General features: G+C 64.3%; 1 protein-coding gene across 2 annotated transcripts; it reads right to left on the bottom strand.

The window, feature by feature from the left end:
- Nucleotides 1-7: 7 nt before the first annotated feature.
- VAV1 (vav guanine nucleotide exchange factor 1) lies at nt 8-11,863 on the bottom strand. Of its 2 annotated transcripts, XM_040542961.1 has the most exons (27): nt 10,933-11,863; nt 10,149-10,265; nt 9,982-10,040; nt 9,826-9,891; nt 9,196-9,304; nt 9,001-9,090; nt 8,463-8,531; nt 7,855-7,961; nt 7,102-7,198; nt 6,405-6,500; nt 6,061-6,129; nt 5,709-5,795; nt 5,389-5,474; nt 4,807-4,939; nt 4,391-4,500; nt 4,176-4,277; nt 3,596-3,693; nt 3,149-3,171; nt 2,993-3,038; nt 2,745-2,881; nt 2,122-2,187; nt 1,883-1,914; nt 1,349-1,465; nt 1,168-1,255; nt 956-1,070; nt 342-490; nt 8-246 (listed from the first exon to the last, which is right to left on the bottom strand). In XM_040542961.1, exons 1-27 carry the CDS (start codon nt 11,134-11,136, stop codon nt 193-195), a joined length of 2,526 nt encoding a protein of 841 aa, XP_040398895.1. In that variant the 5' UTR covers nt 11,137-11,863; the 3' UTR covers nt 8-192. The 2 variants fall into 2 exon arrangements, with proteins under 2 accessions (XP_040398895.1, XP_040398896.1); XM_040542962.1 differs by lacking the exons at nt 8-246; nt 342-490 and adding an exon at nt 527-811 and having other exon boundaries at nt 895-1,070; nt 10,933-11,822.
- Between the last annotated feature and the right edge of the window lie 450 nt (nt 11,864-12,313).

A 12,313-nucleotide genomic window follows, 5' to 3' on the forward strand; every position in this document is an offset into this window, starting at 1 on the left:
ATCCTCATCGTCATCCTCGTTTATTGCCCCTCCTGGGCAGGAGGAGGCATAAATTAATTGGGGGGGGGGGGGGGGGGGCAGGGGGGGATGCAGTGACCTCCGGGGGGGGAGGGGACGGGAGGGGACACAACAGGACACAGGGGACCGGGGTGGGGGACATGAGGTTGGGGACAGGACTGGGGGATCCTGCGGTCAGCAGTACTCCGAGTAATCCTCCTCCACGTAGTTTGCGGGGAACCAGCCGACCTGGGGGAGGAAGGACACAAGGAGGGGGGTGAGGACCTCGGAGGGGTCCCTGAGGGGGTCCCGGAGGGGGTCCCGGGGGGTGGAAGGGGCCGTACCCGCCCATAGATCTCGCCTTTCCACCAGCCCGGGTGGCCTTTCTTGCTGAGGACACGGATTACATCGCCCTCGTGCAACGTCAGCTCCGTCCGGTCCCGGGCGCAGAAGTCGTAGCGGGCCTTGGCCGAGCCGAAGCTGCGCACGGCCCCTGGAGGGGACGGGGACAACGGTGAGAACCCCCCGGCCACCCACTGGCCGAGTCCCCGCCACCACCTGGCTCTCCTGGTCATTTGTCCCCCCTTGGCTGTCCCATGGCCGTTCTCTCAAGCTAACCCTTGGCCATCACCCTTGAGGTGTCCTCATGACACAACTGTCCCCGTGACACAACTGCCCCCTTCACCCTGCCCCTGTGACCTCACCCATAGCCCCCCACCAAGACCCAATAACTTGTCCCTCTTTGGCCATTCCTCCCCATTGACCTGAGGACGTTGGTACGGGAAAGAAGCCACCACGTCCATCCCACCACAACCTCCACCCTCCCACGTCCATCCCACAACCACCACGTCCGTCCCACCACCATGGGGGACCTCACCATGTCCATCCCACCACCACGAGCCCACCACCTCCATCCCACTGCCACCACCTCCGCCCCAACCCACACCCCAGGTCCTACCGGGTGGCCAGGGGCCAGCCCGGCTCTCGGGTTCCTTGAAGGGCACCAGCAGGGCCGTGTCGAGCGCCTTGAAGCAATCTTTGAGTGAATTGCGCTGGTAGAACTCCACCAGTTCCTGCAGACGACACAGTCAAGGGGTCACCACAAGCCCCCAGCCCCAACTGGGGTCCCCCAGGCACCGGGGTTGGGGTGCGGGGGGCTCCAACACCCACCACCAGCCCCTTGAAGGCCTTCTTCTCTGTGAGGCGGTAGAGCCCCTCTGCCGTCATCACCTTGATGTGCTTCACCTCCGTGCGGTACCTGGATGTAGGGACATGGGGAGGCTGAGCTGGTGATCCCCCTGTCTTCCCCCCAACCCCAGGGGTGGTCCCCGTGGGTGTCCCCAGCCCCTACTTGATGCTGATGGCAAATTCACCGGCGTCCTTCACCCGCTGCCGCACCAGGAAGGCGCCATCCGAGCGGGGTGTCAGGATCTGCTCGGCTTCCCCCCGCTCCATGGGGCCCGCATACCTGGGGTGGGACAGGATGGGGGTCCTGAGCCCCCAAACCAGCACCCCCCCCACCTTCCTGGGGTGATCTGGGGGCTATGGGACAACCCTGAGGAAGGATTTAGGGGCTCTCATGAAGGATGGAGGCATCAACGGGGGGTTTGGGGGGAGACAGGATGACCCAGGGGGGTGGCTCCAGGAGGGATGAAGAACCCCAAGAAGGGATCTGGCGGGGGGGGTAGAAGCTATAGAGTGACCCCAGGAAGGATGGGGTGCCCCTGGGGAAGATTCATGGGGTGCCAGGGGCTGTGGGGTGTTCCTTGGTGAGGATTTGGGGTGGGAGGGTCTGGGGCCTATGGAGGTCCCAGGGGAGGATTTGGGGTGGTCTGGGGGATTTGTGGGGCCTCCAGAGGAGGATTTAGGGGACCCCGACACCGACCAGAGGTAGACTGAGAGATCCGGCAGCGGCGTCTGTGGGAAAGAGGCAGAGATGGGGGTCAAAGAGGGGGACAGAGGGTGACTCCCCCAAGACCCCCCCCCCATATCCCATATCTCCCTCCCCCTCCAAATACCAAGACACCCCCAAAATTTTGGGGATATCCTCACAGTGCCCAACCCCTGGGGCTCCTTGGAGCCATTTTGGGGTATCTCAGGGGGCTTTGGGGTCCCTGTACTCACGCAGATGAAGGGTCTGACAGCGGCACAGGGGAACCAGCCCACGTCACCGTTGACCACGTTCCTGCCCTGGGGACAAAGGACCATGGTGCTGGGGTGGGGGCCATGGGGGTCCCCTGGCCCCATAACAGGGTCTGTCCCCGTTGTCGGGGTCTGGGATGGCTGCGGGAGCCTGGGTTATCTCCATCGCAGAGGTCCACCATGGCCATGAAGGTCCAACCCCATGGTGGGGGGTTCAGCACAGCTGTGGGTGTCCAGAGCCATGGTGGGGGGGGCTATCCTAGTGGTGTGGGGTCGTGCCCAACCCCATAAGCTTCCAGTCCAAACACAGCTCCCCAGCTCATCATTGGGATCTAGTCTGGCCCACGGTGGATGCAGGAGGCTCTGACTTCACCACGTGGGTCCAGCATGGATTTGGGGGGCTGCCCCAGCCCCTCCTGAAGGTCCCTCCCCACTATGGCCACGGTGGGGTCTGTCCCCACCTTTGGGGTCCTTCCTGCCATGGCCATTGGGGTCCATCTTCACCGTGGCCATGGGGGATCTGTCCCCATAGCGGAGGTCCATCCCCACTGTGACCATTGGGGTCTGTCCCCACCATGGTGGCCCTGTCCCCAGAGGCTCCCCACCTGCCACCAGAGCTGCTCCGCCTCGGCCACAGTGACCTCCACGATGTCCCCAGGGCTGAGCCGCAGGGCAGGACCCATGGACCCCGGTGGTGGGGGCACCCCACCATAGTGCTGGTTCGCCTCCACCTTGGGCAGCCCTGGGGTAAGGATGGCACACGATGACGTGGGGGGGGGGGGGGAATGGACACCCCCTCGACCCCCAAACACGAAGATCCAGATGTCCAAGACACCCCCAAGGTTGGACTCACCCAAGTCTCCCCGTTTCTTCTCAGGGCCCGGCCGCTGTGACTTGTTCTGGGGACCAGTGAGACCCTGATGAGTTCCAGAGGGTGACGGCACCACCAGGACCTCCCCACTCCCAAATCTGGGGCATTTCAGCCCGTTTTCCCCCATTTCACTGCTACCTTCCTAGTGCCAGAGCTTGAATCTGGGACAGAGAAAAGAAATTGCTCGTTAGTGGGGGGGTAGTTAACTCCTGCCCTGATTAATGCTTGGTGCTAATTAGGTTCCTGGGGGTGGTGGTCCTCATTAGGGTACTCCACAATGCCTAGCTCCACCTGGGCTCCCATAAAGCCCTCCTCCACCCCAGGTCGTCCGTTTATCCCACAATGTCCTGCTCCACCTTGACCATGTTGTATCCCACAGTGCCCCCCTCCCCATCCCGTGATGTCTGGCTCCCTCACCCCACAGCATCCTGCATCCCCCGTCCCATAACATCCCGCTCCCCTGTCCTATAACATCCCATTCCCCATCCCATAATGCCCCGCTCCCCCATTCCATCCCATCCCCCATCCCATAATGCCCCAGTCCCCTGTCCCATGAATCCCCCACTATCCCATAATGCCTCTCACCAGCGCCGCCCCTGCCGCAGGTCCCCAGCCGCCCCAGACACTCCTTGTGCGCGGGGGCCCGGCACCGGCTGCAGCGGTACCCCTGGTAGAACGTGCCCCTGGGGGGCCACCAGACACGGGGGGACACAGGGACACAGTCAGCTCATGGGGACACCCCTTGGCCCACCAACCTCACCCACCCGGGCTTGGCCCAGTCCTGGACCCACCTTGGCCTTGGAGGCAGCCAATCCTTGACCCACCAGGTCCTTGGCCAACGTTGGCATTGACCCAACCAGAAGCAACCCACCGTGGTCTTCACCCCCCGTAGCCTCGGCTCAACCAGGCTTGAACCACCCAAGGCTTGACCTTGGCCTTGGCCCACCCAGGACTTGACCCACCCAGGCCTTGACTCACCCTGGTCTTGACCCACCTGGGCCTTGACCTAGTCCATGACCCACCTTGGCCTTGAACCATGAAGACCTCACCCCACCTCCAACCGCCTCCCCCAGGGCCTTCCCTTTCCTCAGAGCCCCTCACCCCCACCGTTTCCCACACCAGCCTGTCCATGGAGGGATCTGGGGACACGATTCTGGTCTCCCACCTCAGCAACATCTGGCAGGCCTTGCAGGATGTGGTGTCCTCGAAGGAGAACATCTGGAAGTCGTGCCCATCAGCCAGCGCGTGCTCAGGGAAGATGTTGGAGCTGGCAAGAGATGGGGGGGATGTGGGTCTAGTGGGGCAAATCCGTGCCCCTCGAGGCCACCCGACCCCCCTGGTGGTGCAGGTTCCCCCGTCCCAAGGTGTGGGGGCACCTACAGGGCCATTTCGAACTGCTCCAGCCACTTCTTCTTCAGCTCACGTGTCTTGAAGAAGAGCTCGTAGCCCTGCAGCCCAGCTGTGTCGATGAGCAGGAAGGTGTGGGTCCACTGTGGGCATGGGTGGAGGCCATCGGTGCCTGGCTTCACTGCCCCCCAGGTGCCTGGGGCCACCAGACCGGGGCACTTGGGGCCACCAAGGCCCTGGGCACTTGGGTTCTCTGGGAGGACACCGAGGTTCCTTGGGGACTTGGGCCCACCAAGGACGTGAACTCTTGTGTCTCCCAGACATGGACACTCGGGTCCTGTAGGGTCCCAGATTTTGGGGTTCACCGGACCCAGACACCTTGGCAAGAAGACATCTGTGGCCACCAAGGACTAGACACCCAGGTTTGGGACACCTGGGTCTCATGGTACCTTCTTGCCGTCACGGGGGCCAAGGCCACCGTCCCGCAGTTGGTGGCTCTGCAGGTCCACAACTTCTTTGGCCTCGTAGGAGTCCCCCCGGCGCTTGCAGATGATCAGGGCCTTGTCCAGGAGGAAGCCGTACCTGGGGATGGGGACAGGGGTGGCACCGGGTCCCCCAGGGCCCCTCATGCCCCAGGATGTCCTCACCCTGCTGCGCAGTAGCTCCTGTTCTGTCCCCTGCTCTGGGGACAAGGGTGACCCCAGGGTGTCCCCGTTAGTGTCCCTGTTTTCTGATGTTCCCATTGTGTCTCTGTGCTGTCCTGATGTCCCCATGATGTTCCTGTGATGTCCTAGTGGTGTCCCTGCAGTGACCTCACAGAGTCCCCATATCCTCATGGGTGTCCCCAAGGTGTCCTGGTGGTGTCCCCAGGCCCCTGTGGTGTCCCCATGACATCCCTGTTGGTGTCCCCACGGGTGTCCCCATGTCCCTGTGGTGTCCCCGTGACATCCCTGTTGGTGTCCCCATGGTGTCCCCATGTTTTTGTGGTGTCCCCACGATGCTCCTATCGGTGTCCCCATGCCCCGTCCTACCTGTCCACCTTGGAGCGCCGCTCAGTGCTGGACACCTTCAGCTCCCCGTCGATCTTGGGGCGCCCGAACTGTGCCAGGGACTGCGACTGGGGGGGACACCAGAGGGGACATCACTGGGGGCACGGGGGGGGCCCAGGGGTGCCAGAAGGGTCTGGGGTCCCAGGGGGAGGACCCACCACATCGTGGAGGCAAAGCTGAACACGCAGAGGGACCAGGAGGGTCTGGGGTACAAGGGAGGGGTGCCAGGGGAATTTGGGGGTGCCATAGAGGTGTCAGGGGGTGCTGGGAGGGTGGTCAGGGGGGCCAGGGGGGGTCCCCACCATGTTGTGGAGGCAGAGCTGGACGCTGGTGAGCTGCTTCAGGGTCTCGTTGTCCCGTTTGACCTCGTTCACGCACTGCGCCAGGTCCTGGGGGGCACCAGTCAGACACCCCTGGACCCCCCAGGGACCTCCAAGACCCCCCTCCAAGATCCCCAATATTCCCCCTGGAGCCCCGCACACCCCAAGACCCCCCAGAACCTCTCCAAGAGCCCCCAGAACCCCCTTGAGACCCCTCCCCAGGACCTCCCAGGATTGCCCAGACCCCCTAGGACCCCCCCCCAGACCCCCCAGGACCCCTCAATACCCCCCCCTTCACCCTCCCAGGACCCCTGCAGTGGCCCCCGGCCCCCACCCTCATGGCATCCAGGGCTGCCCGCAGCCTCTCCCTCTCGGCCGGCTCCGGCGTCAGCTTCACCAGCTCCTAAAGGGACGGGGTGGGGGGGAACAGGGCTGGGTCAAGGGGGACCCCCCCACCCCAAGGGACTCGGCTGTGCCCCCAGGGGACCCAGGCGTCCCCCACCCCAAGGGACCCTTCGATCCCCAAGGGACCCAGGTGTCCCCTGGAGGACCTGGGTGTCCGTTGGGTCCCCAGGTGTCCCCCACCCCAAGGGACCCTTCCATCCCCAAGAGACCCAGGTGTCCCCCGAAGCACCCAGGTGTCCCTTGGGGCCCCGGGGGTGTCCCTGACGAGCAGACCTGCAGCAGGAGGTGGTACTTGAGCACCCGCTGCATCGGCACCATCAGCAGGTCCCGCAGGGAGAAGCGCCCGTTGTTGGCTCGCTGGGAGCACTCCTGGGGGGGGCACGGGGGTGTCACAGGGTCGTGAGGGGTCACAGAGGGTCTGGGGGTGGCCATGGGGTGGCCAGGGGGTCATGGGGGGGGGGTCACAGGGTTGATGGGGGAACATAGGGAGGTCTGGGGGGTCAAGGGGGGGGAGTTAGGGGTTGGGGGGGCTCAAAGGGGGTCGTGGGGGTCCTGGGGAACTGGGAGGGGGCGTTATGGTGTGTCAGGGGTTCATGGGGGGGGTAGTGGGGGGGGGAAGGGGTCAAGAGGGGCTGGGGGGGGGTGTCACATGGGTTTATTGGGAGGTCACAAGGGATGGAGGGACACGGGGGTCACAGGGGGCCTGGGGGAGTCCAAGGGGTGATGGGGGGAGATGGGGGGGCTCAGAGGGATGGGAGGGGGGCTCAGAGGGGACTGGAGGGCGGGGGGTCACAGGGGTCTTGAGGGATTGGGGGGGGTCCCAAGAGGAGGGGATCCTGGTGCCATGGGGGGGACGCAGGGCTGTATGGAGATAGAGGGGGTTCTAGGGTGGGGTGGGGGGGGTCAGGGGGGTCCTGGGAGGGGTCGGGAGTGAGGAGTGGGGGGTTCGGGGGGGGGCATTCGCACCCACCTGCAGCTTCATGCGGAGGTCGGTGCCAGCTGCCAGCTGGTCCAGGCGCCGGGCGGCCGCCTCCACCTGGCTGCAGTAGCGGCCATAGAGCAGGAACCTGCCAGGCCCAAAAGTGGCCAAATTCACCCCAAAACCCACCCAAAATGTAGCCAGAACCCGGCCGACACCTGACCCTGAGTCAGAAATGAAATGGATGGAGTTGGACCCAAAATGGGGGAGATTGGACCCAAAGTGGAACCATGATGGAGCCAAAATCGGGCTCAAAATCAGACCCCAAATGGGCAGAACTGGGCCCAAAATGGACCTGAAATTGGACCCTAAATGGGTGGAATTAGACCCAAAATGGGCCTGATGCTGGACCTGAAGTCAGACCCAAAACAGGCGGGAATGAACCCAAAGTGAATGGGATTGGACCCAAGGTGGGCTCCCTATTCCCCAAGGACCCCCCAATGCCCCCAGGACCCCCACAATGCTCCCCAGACCCCCCATTTTCCCCCAGAACCTCCCCCCAGACACCCCAATGCCCTCAGAACCCCCCCCATTACCCCCCAGGACCCACCAATGCACCCCAGGCCCCCCATTGCCCCCCCAGGACCCTCCCCTAGGACCCCCCCAATGCTCTCAGGACCCCCCATTGACCCCCAGGACACCCCCCCCGGGCCCCCCAATGCCCTCAGAACCCCCCCATTACTCCCCCAGGACCCTCTCAGACACCCCAAAACCCCCAGGAGCCTCCACCCCCCAGCCCCTCACCTCTCCTTGTAGGCGAGGAAGAGGGGGGGCAGCCCACGGCCCCCTCCGGGCCCCCCCACTGCCCCCCGCAGCTCCCCCAGGAAGAGCCGGTGCAGCTGCAGCAGCTCCTGCGCAGATGGGGGGGTCAGTGCCAAAATGGGGACAACCCCCCCCCCCCTTTGGGACCCCCCTACTGTGGTTACTGGGGGGAGGGGGAGTTACTGGGAGCACTGGGAGGGGTAACTGGGAGTACTAGAATGGGTAATTGGGAGAACTGGGCTGTTACTGGGAGCACTGGGAGGGGTAACTGGTAGTTGCTGCACCTAATAGGAGCACTGGGAGGTCTACTGGGAGCACTGGGAGGGGCTGCTGGGGGTTACTGCACCTAATGGGAGCACTGGGTGGGGTTACTGAGAGTACTGGGAGGGGCTACTGGGAGTTACTGTACCTAATGGGAGCACTGGGTGGGGTTACTGAGAGTACTGGGAGTGGGAAATGGGGGTTAATGCAGTTACTTGGAGCGTGGGGAGGGGTGACTGAGAAGACTGGGAAGGGCTACTGAGGGTGACTGCAATTTCTGGGAGCACTGGAGGGTCACTGGGAGGACTGGGAAGGGTTACTGGGGTCACCTCGATGTTGATGAAGATGCTCTCGAGGTCTTGGGGCTGCAGGAAGTGCCGCAGTGGCCGCAGGAAGTGCTGTGGGCACTGGGCTTACTGGGAGCACTGGGGAAACCTGTCCTAGCGCCCCCTTGTCCCCGTCCCCGTGTCCCATCCCCTGTGTAACCGTCTCCATCCATGTCCCCCATGTGTCCCGCCATGTCCCCTTGTGTCCCCAAGTGGTCCATACCCCCCCGTTCCCCTGTGTCCCCCCCAAATGTCCCCGTGTCCCTCCCAAAATGTCCCCATGTCCCCCCAATTTCCACCCCCATCCCCATATTCCCCCATGTCCCCCCAAATGTTCCCATGTCCCCCCCCATGTCCCCATATTCCCCCATCCTTTTATGTCCCCATGTCCCCATATTCCCCCATGCCCCCCCATGTCCTCCATACTCCCTGCGTCCTCCCATATGCCCCCATACCCCCATGCCCCCCCATGTCCCCCACACCCCCCCACTCCGCCCATGCCCCCCCCCATCCCCCACGCCCCCCCATGTCCCCCTCCCACCTGGCAGATGGACTCCAGGGTCTCCGTGTACCTCTCCTCCGTCTGCCGCAGCTCCTGGAGGCAGCACAGCCTCCGGTCCACCTCCACCTTCTGCAGGGGACAGCGGGATGCGGGGCGGGGGGGCACAATGACACCCAGACACCTGGCAGCAAGCCGGGGGGGGGGGGTCCCAGGCACCCGGGGGGGGACACTCACGGTGGCCGGGGGGGCCTCCACCCGCATCAGGTCCTCGTAGATCTCGTCGCCGTCGTCCTTTTCAGCCTCCACACAGTCGTAGAGGTCGTCGTCCTCCTCCGCCGTGTCGCTGCGTGGGGACAGCCCGGTACCTCCCATGCCCCAAATACCTCCAAATATCTGCCAGGACCCCCCACCCACATAACCCTGGAAACCACCCCAAATACCTCTGGGTACGCACAGGTTACCCCGAGAGTACCCCCAGTCCCTATCCAAGTACCCTGGAACCCCCAAGGTACCCCCCAAGGTACCCCCCAAGGTACCCCAGGAATCTCTGGGTCTCAATCAAGAACCCCCAGATACTCTGGAGGCCCCCAAACAACCCCTAAATTGTCCTAATAATTCCCGAAGGACCCCAAAGCACGCCCTGAGCCCCCAAGGACATGCCAATACCCCCCCAAACGCACCTTGAATACACCCCAAAGTCCCCAGGACCTCCCAGCCCCCCTTAATACCCCCCTGGAGCCCCTAAAAGCCCCTAAGACCCCTTAACATTCCCCACCCTCCCTTAATACCCCCCTAATGACCCCCGATACCCCCCCTAATGACCCCCAAAGGTCCCCCAATCCCCCCCCAACCTGCCCCACTCACTCAATGAGGTCTGAGAGGCCGCTGTAGATGTCATCGTCCCCAATGCAGTCCTCGGTGGGGAAGGGTCTGGGGGGGGGGGGGACACACAACGTGGGTCCCATGGGGACTGCCCCCCCCAGGGTTGGGGATCCTGGGCGGGGGGTCCCCTGCACTCACGTGAAGCCTTTGCTCTGGGCGATGGGGGTCCAGGACAGTGTGGAGAGGGTGTCGATCACCTGGGGACAAGGATGGGTCACCAGGGAGGTGGTGCTGGCCAGGTCCCGAGGGGGGGGGAAGACGGCCGGGCACCTGGGGGTCCCCAGGCGTGTCCCCAATGCCCCCACCTTGCCAAAATCCTGGACGTCGAAGAGGTCGAAGGCGCCGAAGAGGCGATGCTTGGGGAGCCCAAACTTGTCAGCGCAGGCGGTCAGGAAGGTGCGGATGTTCCTCAGGCACAGGAACTGCGGGGTCACACATCACCGTCACCCCCATTGTCACCGCCACACCCACGGTCACCGTCATGGTCACCCCCATCCTCGCCATCGCCCCCCAGAACATTTTCGGCAGCATTTTGTCACTGCCATGCCATCGTCACCATCGTCGTTGCGGTCACCAGCATTGTCACTGTCACCCTCATTGGCGCCATGGCCAGCAACCTCATTGTTGTGGCCATGGTCATTGTCACCCCGATGGTCACTGTCACCATCAACATCACCCCCGTTGTCCACATCACCTCCACTGTCATCGTCACCCCCATTGTCACCATCACCCCTATTGTCGCCATTACCACCATTGTCACCACCACCCCCATTGTCATAGTCGCCTCCACTGTCACCATCATCCTTATTGTCCCCATCACCCCTATTGTCCCCATCAACCCCATTGTCACCATCACCCCCACTGTCAACATCACCCTCATTGTCACCATCACCCCCCCCCGCCACCATCACCATCACTTCTGTTCACACCAGCCCTATCGCTGTCACTGTCCCCATCATCCCCATTGGCCCCAGCACCCCAATACCCCCACCCTGGTGCAATCAGCCCCCAACCACCTCTCCCTGGGGCAATTCTGTCCCCGCTCCCTATTTCCCCCCCCTCCCGGTGGTTTCTTGCCCCCAGTCCCACCTGTGACATCTGAGGGCGGGGGCAGATGTCCCGGGGGGGCACGGCGCGGGGCAGGAGTGCGTTGAGGAGGTGGCAGAGCAGCACCCCATCCCGCAGGGCCTGCGCCAGGTCCCACACTTGTCCCCCGGGGCTGCTGGCCCGGTGGCCCGCGGGGAGCACCCGTGCTGCCACCAGCCAGCGGGCGCACTGCCGCCATGCTTCCATGGTGCTGGAGGGGGCCAGTGGGGGGGGTCCTGGTGGGACCACGTCTGGGATGGACGAGATGGAGGTGGGTCCTGGTGGGGTCACGTCTGGGGTGGAGGCGATGGAGGTGGGTCCTGGTGGGACCAATTCTGGGGAGGAACTGATGGAGGTAGATCCAGGTGGGGTCACTTCTGGGGAGAAGCTACTACAGTTGAGGTCCAGGTGTGATCACTTCTAGGGAGGAGCTGACGGAGATGGGATCCTGGTGGGACCAATTCTGGGGAGGAGGTGATGAAGATGAGGTGCTGGTGGGACCCCTTTTGGGCAGGAGCAGCAGCAAAGACGAGGTTCTGGGGTGCAACCCCTTCTGGAGAGGAGCTGATGGCGACGGGATCCTGGTGGAACCAATTCTGGAGAGGAGCCCACAGCAGTGGGGGGTCCTTGCCCCCCCCAGAACACCCACGTCTGGGGAGGAGATGATGGCGCTGGGGCCCCGCGGCGCAGCCGTGGGGAGGAGCAGGCAGCGACCTTCGTCTTCCTACCACTGCCACCACGTCCGGGAGGGGATGCGTTCCTTCCCCCTCAGCTCCCGCGTCTCAGGGTGGTGGTGGTGGTGGTGGTGGTGGGTGGGGGTCCGGTGGCCTCGGGGACCCCCCGCCTGGGGGAAGAGCGGCGGCAGGGCCCGACCGAGGCCTTGGGATCGCGGGGGGCCGGAAGCTATCGGAGCGGGGTGCTGCGCCTGCGCCCCGGGGAGCCGCAGGGGATGGCGGGAGCAGGCGCCCGGATGTTGGGCTGGGGAGGAACTGGCACCCTTGGGTCCCTGGGGGGCCCCACTGGCATGCCTGGAGGTTGAGGGGGCCCGGGGGGGCCCAGCTGGATGGGGCGGTGGCCTGGTCCTGGTCTGTGGGGACCCAGGTGTTGGACATGGTGACCTGTCCTGTTCCATGAGGGCCCCAAGGACCCCCAGGTGGCCGGGGACAGTGACCCAGGACCCCCAGGTGCCTGGGGAAGGTGACCCAGGACCCCCAGAGCTCCAGGTGCTTGGGGATGATGACCCAGGTGTCCCAGGGACCCAGGTGCCCAGGGACAGTGACCCAAGACCCCCAGGGCCCCAGGTGTCCCGGGACGGTGACCCAGGACCCCCCACTCCCCGTCGTGTCCCGTGTCCCCCCTGTGCCCCCCTCCCCCCCCCCGCTGT

The sequence above is a fragment of the Cygnus olor genome (assembly GCF_009769625.2).
Source record: "Cygnus olor isolate bCygOlo1 chromosome 30 unlocalized genomic scaffold, bCygOlo1.pri.v2 SUPER_30A, whole genome shotgun sequence".
Lineage (NCBI taxonomy): Eukaryota > Metazoa > Chordata > Aves > Anseriformes > Anatidae > Cygnus > Cygnus olor.

Excerpts from the sequence above, each read along its gene's own strand:
- VAV1 (XM_040542961.1), bottom strand. The coding sequence starts at position 11,136 with ATGGAAGCATGGCGGCAGTGCGCCCGCTGGCTGGTGGCAGCACGGGTG. Across the intron at positions 7,199-7,854 it reads TTCCTCGCCTACAAGGAGAG|GTTCCTGCTCTATGGCCGCT; the intron begins GTGAGGGGCTGG and ends TGGGCCTGGCAG. Across the intron at positions 491-955 it reads GGCTGGCCCCTGGCCACCCG|GGGCCGTGCGCAGCTTCGGC; the intron begins GTAGGACCTGGG and ends CGTCCCCTCCAG.